Here is a 17,876-nt window from a genome sequence, read left to right as displayed (position 1 = left end):
TACACAGTGTATATATGTTTATATATATATATATATATATATATATATATATATATTGGATAACCTTTGTTTTTAATTAAATTTTGTAAGAATATGTTTTGTGGATCACTAAATGCAATTTTCATGCAATTCTAATGAGAAATATGTATTTAAAAACTGTTTTTAATCTAATAAATGAAATTCTGTGAATTTGCAGTAATATATATCGTATATATATCGTATAATATATATGCAGTAATATATATCGTAAGGAACTCAAAAGATTTTTTCCTTACATAAGTTATGTGTGTTGAAAAGTCGCTTTTCTTTATCTACTTTTTGTATTTATGTTAATTGGAAAATATTTTTTATTTTTAATTTTTTTATGGATAGCCATTGAAGTTGTATCTTTTCTGTAAGATGCAGTTTTTGTAAACCCTTATTCTTTTATAGATTTTTTTTCTTCTAAGGTACAGTTTTTTTCCTCCTGAAAACAGTTAATCTTTGTTTTAAGTACAAACCAACCAAATTGTAAAAAATATACTCAGAAAGCACATTTCGTTTAAAACCAGATCAGATAAAAACAGATGTTTCGAGTGTAATAAATGTAAGAATTGGAAAAACAAAAAACTTATGTACTTACAAGAGGAGTTAAAGCTTGTGTAATCTTTGGTTTATCACCAGAAGGTTTTTTTCTATAATAATAATATTATTTAATTAATAAAACATTTTAAGCAAAATAAATAAATAAATAAATGAAATGGTATTAATTCTAAAAGATAAAGTTTGAAGAAGCTCTTTTCTGATATTACCAAAGAGGGTGAAATTGAAATGAATAAAATTTCAACAATGACTGTTAGAAGAAATTTCTCTAAATGATTATCAGATAATTTATATATGTTTAAATAAATTAATGAGATGTACATATACAAGAACATGTTTAAACTTGTTTTCTTGATTTATAATTTGTATGTCATTAGAGCTTCTTTATTGTGTGTCAATTGTGGGCGATTTTTTTTATTCGGTCAAATTCGGAACTTCCCCCTCCGAAAAAGTTCTCTCCGTCCCTTCCCTGTTTGTACATAAACCTCATATAACTTCTAAACTATTAGTCTCTAGATTGGATTCATTCTATTGAGTGTTAAAAAATGCATCATTAAATATTCTTCACTAGTTTATCTAGAAACAAATTCAGTTCTTTACCTCAAATCATCCCCATTTCCATGAGAGAAAAAAAGAGTGCTGTAATAACTGGAATAATTATAAAATAAATGTAAATATTTCCCCATTCAATTATCCATGAAATTTGATTTAAATAAATATAATATTAATGAAATACTGCACATGTAATTAAAATAGAACAATACATAATACTTTTAATGCAGCAATCCGTTTATCAAGAGCGAAACGGCAGGTGATATACTATATTGATTAAAATAAATAATTGCTTGCATTAAATATCAAATTTAATAATTTTTTATAAATATATTTAATTCAAAATCTTCAGCAACAAAAAACATTTAAAATTAGCGCATCCAATATTTTGAGAGGTAACTATTTTAAGTGTGGAATAAACAGGAATTGAAGCTTCATATATAGATAATTTCATGTCATTAAAGGCGAATCTCTCTTTTTAAAAACTCAAGTGTACTCAAGTGTAAAAGTGTACGAAAATATCAGGGCTCTATTTACATTCGAAATAAAGAGTATTTTTAAGAAAGATTGTATAATAGCTATTAAATGTAATGAATAATAAGAACTTAAGAACTTAATATTGAGGTTGAAATGCAAATCACATTTTCAACAGCTGAGATTAAGAAATGTGTCCTTTTAAACCGATAAGAAAATTTGCAAAAAATCAGCTTAAAATAAAATACTCTTTCTCAAAATTTAAATGAAATGCCAAACACTTAATGTTGTAGGGTAAAAAAATTTCTGATTTCAAAAGTAATAAATATCTTGAAAAATATTTACTTTTCTTCCTTCTTCTCTTCTTTTTTCTCCTCTGAAAAAATAATGAATATATTTTTTTTAAATGTAAGATTTAATTGTTTATAACTAAAGCAATTGTTTACCGTAATTTATCAAAGAGCATCTTCTCCAAAGAAATTATTAAAAAGAAAAAGCTACAAGTTTTAAAAAGATTTTTTCTGTGCAGAATATATTTATAAAGTTTTAACTGAAATATTAATTTCATTCAGTGAAATAAATAATTTTGTCAAAGCGTAAAAACAACCGAAAATTGTTTCAGTTAAATGCAATAAAATACAAGAGTAGCTGTTAAATAATAATTTTTTTTCATTTATTTTGTTTAAGTAAGAGACAATCAAGATCATTTACCAACTACTGAATTTAAATGCAACACGAACATACATACATACATACATATATATATATATATATATATATATACATACATATATACACATATACATATATATATATACATACATATACATATATAGGAAAATCGGCTTAAAAGTAAATTATTTTAATAATTATTATGGAATGATCATGTCCAAAAGAGAGACACTCAGAAAGACTTCATTTTATTATTTCAGATAATACTAGTTATTAGTTTTAAGTGAAATTTATTAATTAAAAGAAATACCCGGATGCTTTTTATTAAATAACTTAAAAATATGATTAATACACTTGTTTAAGAAATGAAGAGAAATTGCCATATTTTTAAGTTATTTAATAAAAAGCATCCGGGTATTTCTTTTAATTAATAAATTTCACTTAAAACTAATAACTAGTATTATCTGAAATAATAAAATGAAGTCTTTCTGAGTGTCTCTGTTTTGGACATGACCTGCAAGGGGTCAATTTTCCATTAGTTCGCTTCGGTTGATTTAGTTCCCCCCCCCCACCCCCATAGTTTTACACCTCACCCTTGATAAAAATAAAACTGCTGCAGACGATTTTCTTTCTTTCAAATATTATACATCGGTGATAGTCGCTAGCTTACACAACTCTCTTTTAAAAAGAAGAATTCTTTTTACACCATATTTAATATTTCTTTTTTATTTATTTATACACTCAACGAAAAGCTGTATATCTGTAAGAGGGGTCTCTTATTTGTTGTTGTTTATTCTGGAACCGCTGTTTCAAACCTTCCAACAACAACGCTCGACCATGCGTGTGTATTACAATTGTTGAATTGTTTTGTACTGTACCAATGTATATCAAATGTCATTAAACTCGGTCCAGTCTGCAAATTCATTTTATTTCTAACACCAGTGTATTTTATAAACATTTTGAACGACATTTTAGGAAGAAAAAAAAACAACGATTAATCTTACCGATGTCTACTTTTACCACCGATGAAGTGATTTCTCCCTTTTCGTTTTTGGCCACCATTTTATAGTCCCCCTTGTCAGCGGTGGTCGGTTTCTCAATCTCCAGTGCAACAGAAAACTCTCCCTTTGTTATTTCCGTTATCTTCACGCTGTGTTTGCTGCTCTCCATCACTTTTGTACTCTCCTTGTACCAGCTGCAGGTCGGTTTAGATACTGAGGACACTCGACACTCGATCACCACCCTCCTCTCCTCTCTCTTCACCACTTTCGGTTTCTCCTTGATCACAGGAGCCACTAAACAAAGACAATCATTCATTTTAAATCTGGTGACTATGGTGGCAAGGAGGTAATAACCAGGGGCCCTTCGATTAAGTTGTTTTTCTCTTATATTTTTTATTTATTTTAAGTATTTACATATCTTTTCATTTAAGAAAGCATATTTAAAATAAATAATAAATTAAATTTTACTTTATTTTGTTTGAATTAGAACTAAAAAATAATCATAACATTTTGAAAGTACTTTAATATATATTTGAAATTGATTTTTTTAATAAAAAAAATAATTGTTTTTCTTAATTTTTTTAAACTTATTTTCAAAAAATTCATTTTAAGAGGGCCCTAATCATTGGGGGCCATGGCCTAGTCTGATCTAATGGGTAATCTGGCCCTGGGTATAACTATTTCGAGTCGGGGAGAGGCCCAGGTCGGTGAGAGAAAGGGAATCTTTTTCTTCAGCCTATCGTGAAGAGAAGCTACTCTCCCTGAATCGCGCTATTCTTGTTTCCATGGCAGCGGACGGCCTCTGACTTTGTGGCGAGGGGAGTTCTTACCGTAGACAAACTATGGGTGTGTTGGTACTTTATTGACATTGCACAAGAGCAGAACAATGGGCTATGAGCGATGGTCTGGGAAACATCCCTGAGGATGATCCGAAAACATGCTATCGCCATTTTTTATCCTTTGCAGAGGGGGTTGCTCCCCTGCTTTGGTAACCCGATGACCTGCGCACGAAGTCGAGAGGGTAGAACAGTTTAACGAGGACCGACACACTCGGTCCCTACGCAAGCTGCTCAAAGTGGTCACCCAACCGCTAACTGACCGCCAGTAACTTCTACTGGTCTACTGGGAACCGTGTCTTTACGGTCATTCCACTGAAGGACAGAGTTTCGATAAAAACAACCGTTGTTTCAAGTAATGATAAAATAATCACGGGATTAAGTAATGATAATAAAATAGTGGATTGAAGTTTGAAACAAAAGACAGGAAATTCGAAAATTGATCTACTGGGTGACGTCACTGCGGGACAAATATTGAGACCAGTGTATTTAAAAGCACAACTAGGTAAACAAACCTCTGTAGTTTGAAAATTGTTTCAGTCATTCATTTTTATTTTTGTGATTTTTATGATTTCATTTCATCTGACGGTAAACAGCAGATACATAATTGAGTTTACGACAATCCACTTCGTTGCCTCGACATTTTGAAGGCAAGGATCCACAAGACCAAGTATTGGGACAATGTGGAAGGAGACATCCCGCATCAAGACATCCCAGGCTAAGCAAGGCGTCTACTCACTGTGACAGGGGAAGAATCGATTCGAGCCTAGGATTCCCGGCTATTCTAGTAATCCTAACAGAAAAGAGATGCTTCAAGGAATTCAAACAAATCGTACATTTTATTATTCATTTCCTCAAATACTATTAAAATGTTTACTTTTTAGCTAAAAATACTGCTTTTTTGCCTCTTAAAATATTTATTACTGATATTTTCATTTGGAAAGTAAAAACGTCCATTGTTTATGTCGGATAATAGGAATTTTATTACATTGTATGAAATATATGGAAATATAACGATAGGGTCATTTGATTATTTACATACTTTCAACAAAAACATGAGCAAATCTAACATAAAAATTGTTTCGAGCGATACATCCAGGTTTTCATTTTAATACAAATACTTTCAATGAATGCAATAGGATGCTGTATTGAAGGAACGTAGTTATACAAATATCGTTCCGTCAATTCATAAATACTACAACACTATACATTTACTTTTAAATAAACTGGCATGGATTATACTTTTGTATTATAATAGTGATGCCAGAAATGGATAGAATGCTATAATTTAAAGCAATAAAACACGATTCATTAAAAAAAACACTTGTAAAAATACAATAGCTGTTAATGAAATTCAGTTTAAAGGTTGATTCATTCAACAACAACAAAAAACAGTCATCTAAAGAAAGTAGTGTTTTAAATATATCTTAGAAAGAGATCCATTTTTCTCATAAAGAGTGTCATTGCATTGATTTTAAATGTACTAAGTTTTTTTTTAAAAAAATGATTAATATCTTGTTGGATTGAAATATTTTTTTGGATGTAAAGAGTGTCCCAAAATGAACGCAAGATTTGAATGTGCCGCCATTTTTGCAGTGAATTGTTGGGAACCCTGAAAAAAAGAACCCACGAAATTCAGCCACCATTATGCACAAAGGTCATGAAAGATTTCAGCAAGAGATATTCAATAAGAGTGCCATCAAAGTCGTGGAGTTCATTTGCCAGATTCCATAAATAACCCTATCTTATGTACTTCATGATTCAATGAAAAATAACAATCTAAAGAACTGCATTTTCTATTTAATTCAAACCTTGTGTTCAGTTTGGGACACCCTTTCTCATTATTAAATAATAAATTATTAAAAAATAAATTTAATAAAAAAGACTTACATTCGATGTTAAGAGTGAGATTTGCGTTACTTTCTCCGTGAACATTTTTGACGTTACACTTATAGAGCCCGGCATCAGTAAATTCCAAATTCTGTAAAAAGACACATTTAAATACAACTTTTGAACATTATATATAAAATTGAATTTAAAAAAAAAAATAGTATGTGGAAATTACACGACCCATACAAATAACTAAAAAATAATAAAAACATTTTCTTTACTACGCTCAAATTTTATTCGAAAAACGAGATTCGAAATATAGTCAGGCAAAAATTTAATTTTATTCAGAATTTTTTTTATATTTTAGAGAAACTTATTTATTTTAGAGCAGACGAAAATATTACGTTTTTATCCTTTATTTATTTTTTGAATTCTGCTTGTCTGTTGATTAAAAGCTTTATTTTTAGTTCTATTTAATTTTACTTAATGTGGATTAACTTGCACAATAAATTCCTTTAGTCTTATTTCAGTCGGTATTCGTTATTAGTATTCAGTTAATCGTTATTAGCTCTGACAACTTATTATTTCTAATCAGAGTTGGAATAGTTTAAATAACCTGATTCTTTTTAAATAATTTAGAAATGCTTTCGTAGAATTATGATTTTATTTATAATTCTAATCAAAATTTTCATTTAATATAAATTCTGTTATATTTTTCAAATCCTGGAATTTTATGTACTGCCTGGAAAAAGGTAAAAAACAATTTCTTCTTTTTTCGTACGAACCCTGCAGAACATGAAGGTGAACTAGCCAATGGCTGCTATCGGTTCACTTATAACAATCTTCTCAAATTAGATGCATTTTCGTTCAGCATTCAATGAATGCTGATACTCCATTTTTTTTTTTAAATGAAACCTTTGACTTATATACATTTCGGAACTATTCAGCGGGAAAGATTATCACCAATGTTTCTATGTTAGTTACCTATTACTTCTAATAGCCTATTATTAAACTAGCACTATTAAACTAGCATAATAATTACCTATTACCACTCATAGCATATTATTAACTATATAAACCTTAGTCTATCAATCACTTATTACTACTAATAGCTTATTATTACCCAAATGAAACTAGTATATTAATTATCTGATACTACTAATCACCTATTATTAACAATATTAAACTAGTATATTAATTACCTCTTACTACTAATCACCTATTATTAACTATATTAACCTAGTATATGAATTATCTATTACTACTAATATTCTATTATTAACTGTATTAACTTAGTATATTACTAGTACACTACCTAGTATATTACCAGTATAGTCTTAAAAATATTTCAAAACTGAATTAAGTTTACATGAGTCACGCATTTTTCCATAACATCAAAGAAGAAGGGAAGATGAACTAGCCTTTAATTCTAGCTTTATGTGATATACATCTTTGTCTTGCTTGATGGTCTGAATGATGCGACTGCTTTCTTTGACCACCTGTCCATCGCAGAACCACGTAATGTCCGGTTTTGGACTGGCCCTCACTTTGCATTCCATGATGATCCTATTTCCTCCATCTTCGGGAGTGATTTTTGGTTTCTCCACAAATGTCGGTGCTTCCCCAGTTGGAATTTTTTCACCTGAATCAACAACAAAAGTTCACTCATTTGTTTTCACAATCTGAATGTATTCCATGGATGTAAATAAAAACTATTGGAATGTCTAGAGACTTTTTAACTCGAAAGCAGAAAAATTCTCTAAAAATTATTCATTAAAATTAATTCATTAAATGATAAATTCTGACTGAACAAATACTGTTTCCCCTGCTAAGATTCCCGATAAAATGGAATGATGTGCGCAAAAAGATAGATTTTTCATCTATTGATCGGATGTTGACTCAATCTAAATGGTTGAAGAGAGAGTCTAATGAATTAAAGCAGACCCTCACAATACACTGGTCGACAAAATTAAGAGATGGAAGACATTTTCCCAAATATCTCAAAAAATACTGAATATAAATAAATGAAATTTGGTATGGATATACCTTATTCCATGATAATAAAGTATGCAAAATAAAAATGAAAGTGCCATTCACTGGCAAGACCTATTACCAATAAACGCAATGTAGTCTGAGCTTAAGGATAAAAGATGACAATAAAAGTGAGGCTTGTACAGTGTGTGTTGCCTCTAGTATGGTGTATGGTCACCCCTGACAGACAGCATGCACAACGAGTATGCATGCTGTTAATAAGGAAGTTAAGGAGGACTTGTGGAAGATTCTCCCATTCTTCCACCAGAGAAATTTTGAACTCCAGAATGGTTCTGGGAGGAGGTTGGCTCATCGCAATAGCTCTCCCAAGAGCATCCCAAGCATGTTCAATAGGATTCAAGTCAGGGGATTTGGCTGGCCAATCCATTCGTTGAATATCCTCGCTTTCCAGATACTCATCAACCATGAGAGCCCTATGTGGTCGCGAATTGTCGTCCATAAAAATGAACTCAGGGCCAACAGCGCCCCTGAAAAGACGCACATAGGGCTCTAGGACCTCCTGCTTGTACCTCTGGGCATTCACGGAACCACTGTCAAACACATGGAGTGGTTATCTTGCATGATCCCTGCCCAAACCATGAGTCCTCCACCAGCATAATGGTCCCTTTCGATAATGTTGCTGGGATGGTATCGGGTTGCAGGTTCCCTTCATATCAATAACCGTCCAGAAATAGCGTCATAGAAATGAGCGAAAATGCTTTCCATCTCTTAATTTTGTCCACCAGTGTATATATAAGGGATATCTGAGAAGAAATATTCTCACAATAGTTGGGAGAGTGGTCCAAACTTCACCATTTTTAAGAGAACAGTTTTGCACAAAATCGTTTATCAATTTTAAGTAAATATTTATAATTTCATTTAATAATAGTTTACACATTTTGGTATCATTTTTAGATCATTTTGAAACATGGGTTGGAAACAAAATGTGGGGGGGGGGGGTTCCTGAGAAATCGAATTTTGAAAAAGTCGTACATTCTAGAATTTTTACTTAACAAAACTTTATTTACTTATCTATCGTATTTTCTTTGGTGCTGCTCACATTATCATTTTGATATATTTTTTAAATTAATATATTTTTTCGAAAACACTATTTTTGTTATAAGCAGATCTCCCGCATTTGTTTCAAATATTGTTTAAAAATTACCTTGAATATCAAGATTTAAGTTGGCATTCAATTCACCGTGTGCATTGATCATGTGACATTTATAAGCACCGCCATCTTCTTTTGATGCATCCTGCAAAAAAAAAAAAAATTATAAATGAGGCTCTCATTTCAGAATTTGATTCGATCTTGTCCCTTATTAGGAAAACAAGAATGCTCACGATAACATTTATGCAAAAAACACTCTGAAAGTGTTTAGAAAAATATACACGCAATAAAAGAGTACAATGCAATAAAATAACATTTGTTTCATTGACGTTTAGTCCAAATTCTTTACTGTATAGTGGATTCTTTGTAGAACTGAATTATAATTTTTGGTTACTTGAAATACATTCTAATTTTGTTATGAAGAAGGGAATTCAAAAAAATAAGCAAATTCATTTTTAGAAAAATTGTTTTTTTTTTTATTTAGAGGCCATTCTAAGAAATAATTAAAGAAAGAAAGAAAGTCCACAAGAGAATCATTCTCTTTAAAACAAAATAAAGTTCTGTATAGATCTTTTTTGTTTGTAAATTATTGCCTCAAAACTGTAAGAACTTTAAACTTCATTGATATGTATAAGAAATGGTAAAACTCATTAAAACTATTTCCTCAGCATTTCCGAAGAAATATTAAATAATAAGTTAATATTGATCTTTCTGAATAAAAAAAATTCTTTAAAACAATTTCCATTGTCATATTTCGTTGAAGTAAAAATATAAAGTGAAAAAATATGATTTGAAGCAAAAAATGGATACGCAGTTGTCGAAAATTACACGAACTCTTATAATTGAGAAAAGAGGGAAACATTATTGATGCATTACTATCATTTTTAAAGGATTATAAAGAAAAATAAATTTTAAAAGAAGACAGCGATTTTTATGTTATTTTCATGAACACTAGGAAGTGAATGAACTAAAGTGATATGAAGTAATACAATTCAAAAGTAAAATATTCTTAAGTTAAGAAGAAATACATTTCAAAACGAAAGTATTTAATTTAAAATTAAATATAAAAACGAAGACTATTATTTCATTTGATTTTCAGACCATTATGACAACGGAGATTAATGTGCAAACGAATCAAATTATTCAAAAATTTGTCAAATACTTAAACACGAGGCACTAAATGTGAGCGTGTTTAAATTATATAACTCTCAACTCTTTTTTAAATAAAAATAAGTATTGTTAGAGAAATTGAAAATGATAAAATTTTGTTTCATAAATTCTTATTTATGTAATTAAATTCAATATTATTAAGGTCTTATCAAACAGCAACGATTTTAATTTTTTTTTTATTTCCCTTCTGTGTGTCCTTGATTCGTCTCTTCCAACGATTTCGTAATTAATCGGTATTTTATGATATCTCTGACTATTGAAATCAGTATTTCCCTAACTCAATCTTAAATGAACCCTATTTAAGATGGGCAATACACAAATAAACTTTAAAAGACGAAAAATGAACAACCAAAGGAAAAATATTGTAAACAAAACCCTAATCATTAATAAATTGAATTGAAATTAATTGAATAAATTGAAATTGCGAGGACAGTTTTCACTGACTGCTTCATTTTAATTCAAACACTTGGGAGCGACAGTTAAGATTGAATTATTCATAGTTTACCCTTTTATTTCTTCCTCAATGATTGTATGGTAATAAGTTTAAGTTTCTCTCATAGAAACTTTTAAAGAGTTTAATATAAACAAGTTATTTCTTATTGAAAGGGAATGATTTTATTTCTTCCTCCCAAGGTCATTCCTCCTGCAATTATTATTATTAATGTCGTGTTTAGTTTTGATTCCATTTCTGAATTTAAAATATCTTTTAACTAGTGTTTCATCTAGGTAAAATTTGTGAAAATGTCTACTTAAACTATAAATTTGTAAAATAAAAATATTTTTTATTATTAGACATTAATGTAGTCAATGCAATTTAAATAAAAAAAATTCTGTAATCTTAAAATAAAAATATTTCACTCACCTTAAAAAAATTGCAATTTTTAATAAAAAATTGGAAAAATAGTGCAAATTTTTAAAAAGTTTTAAAATTTGTATCTTAAATTAAACTATCTTGTTTTGAAAGACCAAACATATGGAGAAGAACATTCCAGGAAATGTGTGCATTATCGAAGTCATAATTAGTAATCTAAGACCACTTTCACCCCTTTAAAAAATGGACCGATATTCACTACACCTGCTGTTTCAAACAGCTGTTTTTACCAGCACCCACGCATGGAGCAAAAATACCCAAATCGCTTATTGAAGCAGACGATTTTTAAGTAATCATTTAAAACCTCTTTTGAAAAATGACCTTTTTATCTTTGATGAACATGTTAGAATAACTAAAACTAAGTATAAAAAAATAATAATAAACGGGAAAAGATTTGAATAAAAAATGAAGATAATCTAGTAAAATAGTTTATATTTGAGATTTATTGACATTTAAGAAAATTTATTTTGTAACAAAAGAATTTAACTTTTAAGTACATTTGGAAAACATATTTTAAACATGTTTTAGAATATAATTCAAATTTCCTTTTAACAACTTGTTTCTAAATTATTAGTTTTATTTTCTTAAAATAAAATAAAATGAAAAAAAAACTAATTTTAAGACTAATTAAAAACAAAAGTTCGGAGAACACAATAGAGAACATTTTAAAAGGATAAGAAATCTTAAAAAGATTTATAAATAAATAATTTTGAAAGTTTCAATTCGTAAAAATACGTAAAAGTATATAAGACATGTTAACTCGATTCTATGTTGGGATTCTTTTTCATAAATGAAGGTCGACATTGTCGATGTGACTTGTGACATTACCCACCACCTCGCGCTTGTTGCTACTCAATCACACATAGCGTACAACATATTCACTCGACTGCTAAAGGCAACACAAAAGCGACCATGAACTTACTGCAGCTCTCACGATCACCACTCAATAGTACGGTGATCTTAATACTGCTCTCCCGGCTTCTCACATAACATCTATGAATCAATTAGTGGTATCCGTTCATCGAATTCTATCACAGCTCTAATGCTGGAGTACTGTAGTGTGTCTACCACTATAAAAGTCCAAATCAATAAGACACTCAAGTGCTGTGGTTACCGCTACAAGTACTAATCCTTTATTATTTTGACCTTTTCATAACATACAATAATAACAGATTAGACAGAATGAAAGCATTTATTTATGAGGCTCCAAAAGAATTCTTTACTTAATTCTTTTGACTCAAAAAACAAAGCTTATCATGTCTTGACAAAAATATGCAAGAAGTAGAAGGCTATTCTGAGCCCTCTAATCAATAATGTATTACAAAAATAAATAATTAAGATTCGTTGTGTCCAAACACTATAGACATTTTTCGTTAGCTTTTCTGCTGCGCAATAGAAAAATCATTGTTAAAAATTCATGAATGCAGATTTTATATACCTGGAGAAAAATTAGGTATCTTGAAATCTATGTTGCCTTTTTCGATTGCAGGGAAGAAACTTGAAAATGTTTAAAATTTAATGTGCTCAAAACTTATTCGAAATGAATTTTTGTTTAAAAAAAGGGTTTCTAAAAATGTTAAAGAATTTTTCATCTAATAGTTTTGAGAGTGAGCAGCCTAAAGCTATCTAAAGGTGTTTTATCATAGAGAGAGAGAATTTCCTCACCTTCCAGTACCGAACCCCAATCGATGGCATGACTCGTACCAACCACAGTTCTGACATATCCTTAGTGGGGGACTGTCCCTTTTTACCGTCAGGCTATGTGTGGGAAGTAGTTTTCCTCACCATGTAACGCAAATGCGGGTAAGCTCCATCAAAAAAAAAGTGTCCATGCAGGCAATTTTTTTTCCATTATTTGATCCAGGAGTTCCCCTGTCTTCTGGATTGGATTTCAAAATTCGGACTACGGAGTTGAACATTTGTAGTCCAAATTTGGATCAACTATTCAACGACGGTTATTAAAAAGTATTAAAAACATTCAACTTAGTGTCTATTTCGCAATCTTTTTTTTCCTTAAACATTCTTATGCGCATTTTTAAAAATTAAGTTTCTGTAGAATGTAATTATTTACTTATTCACTGTTACACATTTTGATTTCGTTTTTCATAAAAGGGGGTTTTTGAAGGTGAGTTAAATGGGGTATTCGCTCACAATTTCTGATGAAAATGAAACTGACTTGTTTGTTTTCGGAACTCTATGACGAGTGATTGAAAAATTTACTTTTCGATGCAATAAAGATTAGATTTGTTGAGAAGGAAACAATTGTTAAATGGATGCCTGAAATGATACACGGGCATCTTTTCCCCCATCGCTTTCAAAAGAAGGAAAAAAAGAGAAAATGTGACTCATTTCGTTTGTGTTGCTCTAAAAAAGAAAGAGAGATAATGAAATTTCTCAAATATTCCGAATGTCCAGAGAAAATTCTGCGAACGGTAAAAATCTTTGGTAAGTCAGAGCGACCTCTGGTGTCCGCCGACGCCCCTACCAGAAGTTGCCGAAATTGGGTGATCACTATGGCGCAGATCATGACACAGAAATCAGCTATTAAAGAAAACAACTTTTTTTTAATTATGCAACCAACAGCGGTAAATGTTGGATCCCCCCCCCACACACACACTACCAGATGCTACGCCTAAGCAGCTTACCACTTCATAAAACTCATGTTCCTTACGAGAAATAACTTCTTCCCAATAAATAATCGTGAAATCAAATAGAATACGAATTAGTTTGCCGCGATCATGCCTCCTGCCAAAAAATCAGATTTTATTTTTCATAAAATGTATTACCAAAAAAAAAATGATCCTTTTTGAAGCTGCGTATGAAGACTTTAAAAAAAGAGGTGCTCACCTTTATTTCGAGTGATACTGTGAATTCGTCGTTTCCCTTTTCAACTACTTTAGCTTGTACCCTGTTGCTCTCCTTCACAATTTTGGTACCTTGGTACCAAGTGATTTTGGGAGCAGGAATTGCTTTCACTTTGCACTGCAGAATGATAAGCTTATCTTTTGGAATGATTTTTGGTTTCTCCAAAAACTCTGGAGCCAGACCTTCTTCTTTGGAATTGTCCCCACCTGCAACAAAATCAAAATAACGTGTGACGATATATATATATATACAGTCGGACCTCCATTTAACGAAGTCGCTGAATCCCGATAAAAAAGTTCGTTATTCGGAAAATGCGTTAAATTGAAAAACAAAACAGGAATTCCTAAACACTAGAACCCTTATCGCGTAAATCGAATTGTTTCACATTATATTAACATTTTCTTCATCCGTCTTCCTCACAATTTATTGCTGTATTGTTTTTATTTTTCACTCTGTCCAAAATATCCGATTCAGTTAATGTTTCTGTGGTTGCAGTATCAATGAAAAAAAAAATCATTCTTCAGTGCATTCATTTCGTGGTTCTTTCTTAGCTATACCATTATTTTTTTTTTTAAGTTCTTCGAAAGGATTGTCATCCTCGTCCCACTCACTTTCCAAATTTTCCGCGCTGACTAAGAATCCAGCTTTAGCAAAACTATTGCGAACATCATAGTTCCATGCTTTAGAAATTTCTGTCACGCTTTCTCCTAAATTGATGTTTGGCATGAATTCCTGCGTGAAATGCTAATAAAAAAGGGATTTCATCACCGCTTTCTCTAGAAGTCAGGTAGCTGCAAAAATCAATTCAAGGTTATTTCCCCCATAAAATGAGTTAACAAGTTTGAAATGTTCCGAAATATTTTGAGAAAGAGGCAAAGTGGATTTCAAAGAAAAAGTTCGGTCAGTAGAAAATTCACTTTGCTGTTCGGAAGTTATTTTACGAAGAAATTTCTAACATGTTCTTGGTTCTTCGAAAAAAATCGCACATTAGAGAAATTCGCAAAGTGGAAGTTACGTAAGTCTGACTGTATTTGATAATCTCAACTCGCAACATTCATTTTTGTTCAATAAAACTGTCATGAGTTTAGATATGAATTTGTTACAAATGGTTCAGTATTTTTAAGAGTCTTTTTTTGGGTAGGTCAAAACATTGTGCACACTTTTTAAAATGCTTACAGATATTAGAATAAAAGAATTTACCCTGAAAATTGAGATCTATGTTGGCATTACTTTCTCCCAAATCATTAATTGCGTTGCATCTGTACTTTCCACCGTCTTCAGCTATCGGATCCTGAAATGAAATTTTTACAAATAAACTCATTTATTTAAAATTGGAAAATGAGCCAAATATATTTTTCTAAATTTAAAAAAAAAAGATTTCTTAGGGAAAAAAGAAAAACTTTTATTACGATTCAAAAGTTGCTGAAAATTAATATGAATGTATATATACAGGGTGATTCTGAAAAGATGGGCAAAATTTTATGAAGTGATAGTACACACCCAAGCAAACAATTTTTATCAAAGAATGCATGGTCGAAAACAAAACGTTAAGGTGCTGGCGCATTTGGAAAGCTGTTTGATGCAAACGTGAAAGATCCATTCCTGTTGCGAGTTACTGCGCTGTGTTACTTGTCGCCAAGCTTTCGGCCACTGCAGGGAAAGTTCGTCATATGCCTGGTGTGCTTCAGAATGCTCACCTATCTTTTCTTCGCCGTTGTACTGCGTGCATAGCCGCTACCGGCCACTGTTTTAACACTTATTGTAATCACATGCCATTAAACTTGCTTTTATAACATAACTTCATCGTTCTTTGTGTATTTTTGCCCCATATAAGAACATAAACTTTGAAGCCCTCTAGCGGTTTTGCGTTTTGTTTTTGACCATGCATTCTTTGATAAAAATTGTTTGCCTGGGTGTGTACTATCACTTCCTAAAATTTTGCCCATCCTTTTAGAATCACCCTGTATATACGTATTCAATATTTTGTGGAAATTTGTAGTTAGTTTACAGATTTTTTTTTTCAAATAGGTAAGTAGAAGTTCACTCATTTCAAAACGAAAACACATGGAATAAGCATTTTTGAATAAGACTTGAATAGTTTAGCTATTATTGAATTGATAACAGAAATGAGTTAAACTGGGTCCGAAATAAAGAGACAAAACTGCAAAGCTCTCAGTGACCTCTTAATACAATTGCAGAAAATATGAAATGGTTAAATAATCTTTAAATTATAAAGCCCATCGTTCCTTTTTTTTTAAACCGAACGATACCAACATTTCTTTAAAACAAAAAAAAATATTTCCCTTTTTTTATTCTTTGTGTGCGGTCCGTTCGATTGAAAATTCTGTTAAGATTTTTATTATTATTCATCCCAATAAGTAAATAAATAAGTGAATAAATAAATAAACATTGAACACTATTTGCAACCTAATTATCATAGCGCAGAAAGTATTTTTTTAAAAAAAACTAATGATTCGTAAAACTTCTCATTCATTAGTTTAAATATCCTAAATGTAAATTTTATTCTAAGATAAATGTTGAAATTTCTTCATTGCCATTAAAGTTTTGGTTTCATTTAAAATTATTTCAAAATCGTAAAATGAACTTAAATTACAAAGTTTAATTTTGCTTCTACATTAGCGATTAAAATGTATTTTTCAGACTTTTTTCCTAAAGAGATTGTTTTTTATCAAGTATTATTATTATTAGAAGATGAACTTTCGTTTTCTGTGTAAATGAAAAAAAAAAAGATTGTATCTTATATTTAATTTCGAAAAATCTGTTCCTCGATTTAAAAAAAAAATCATTAATTTTGAAGGTTCTCCGACATTTAAAAAAATTTTATTTAATAAAATTGCACTACTGATGAAAATACCGTAAAATTATTTTTATTGAAACGGTTCTGAATGAATAAATAGCAAAACTACAACTAGTCTCCTTATCTAAGGATTTGAATACCGATATTAAATTTCCCGAAGAATACTTATTTGTACAATGGAATACATCGACATGAAATCTATTCAAAAAGTAGTAAAACGAACAATATAGTTTTCAATCTTACTAAGAATTTGGAAGCTTTCATGAGTAATTTTTTGATTTTAAACTAGTTTGTGACAAAATCATCGTTGACACTAGCTGTCGGAAATAGCGAGCTACAACTACTGTAGTCGCGACTTTTGTTTCTTATTTTTGTAGTTGTAGTGCTGCTTTTTTCAAAAAGTAGCGTTGAGAATAGTGCGATACAAAAAAAACTAACAAGTAGTTTGTAGCGATTCTACTTTTAACGTTAGTTTAGTTACACGCTTCTAACGCAACTCATTTGGTGGGAGCAAATCTTCAGTCAATGAAAGAAAAATGCCTGCAGCTGAGCGTTAACAGAAATTACGTATTTAAAATCACGTATAAACTAGCCATTACGAAAAATATATAATTACTTCGGTTACACTTTTACATGCGACTCGCGAAACAATGATGTCCTTTCAAAAGGAAGGGAACGTGTTTTCGATGAACTTTAATACTTTAGAGCAGAGGTCACCATAGTGGTCTACATAGACCCCCAGGGGTCTATTTAACATAAGCGGGGGTCGATCTGAGCCAGGGGGTCGAATGGGGGTCGATCCGAACCGGAAGGGTCGATTGGTCGAAGGATTATCAGTATTTTTCAGATATGTGACAATTAGAAATAAAAGAAGAAGACTTGGAAATATATACAGGTAATCTTCAAAAATTGAGCGACGATTTTAAACTGCGTTTTGTTGATTTGGAAAACATTGACATCCCTGATTGGATTATTGTGCCATTTTCTGCTCAAATTGAAAACGTGGACATCAACCTGCAAGATGAGCTTGCTGAATTATTATGGGGATTTGAAGCAAAGACGC

The 17,876-nt window shown here is 30.8% G+C and overlaps 1 protein-coding gene across 1 annotated transcript in view; it reads right to left on the bottom strand.

Annotated features, from left to right (window-relative positions):
• LOC107453633 (twitchin) overlaps positions 1 to 17,876 on the bottom strand; it is a gene marked incomplete in the record, with an annotated part of 247,518 nt that overhangs the window by 176,534 nt on the left and 53,108 nt on the right. The window contains 8 exon segments of the mRNA XM_071179568.1: positions 623 to 674; positions 1,954 to 1,984; positions 3,285 to 3,575; positions 6,008 to 6,098; positions 7,369 to 7,589; positions 9,144 to 9,234; positions 13,978 to 14,201; positions 15,196 to 15,286. Coding sequence (XP_071035669.1) covers positions 623 to 674; positions 1,954 to 1,984; positions 3,285 to 3,575; positions 6,008 to 6,098; positions 7,369 to 7,589; positions 9,144 to 9,234; positions 13,978 to 14,201; positions 15,196 to 15,286 — 1,092 coding nt within the window.

This window comes from Parasteatoda tepidariorum, chromosome 1 (genome assembly GCF_043381705.1).
Source record: "Parasteatoda tepidariorum isolate YZ-2023 chromosome 1, CAS_Ptep_4.0, whole genome shotgun sequence".
Classification (NCBI taxonomy): Eukaryota; Metazoa; Arthropoda; class Arachnida; order Araneae; family Theridiidae; genus Parasteatoda; species Parasteatoda tepidariorum.
This window is presented reverse-complemented; position numbering and strand designations above follow the sequence as displayed.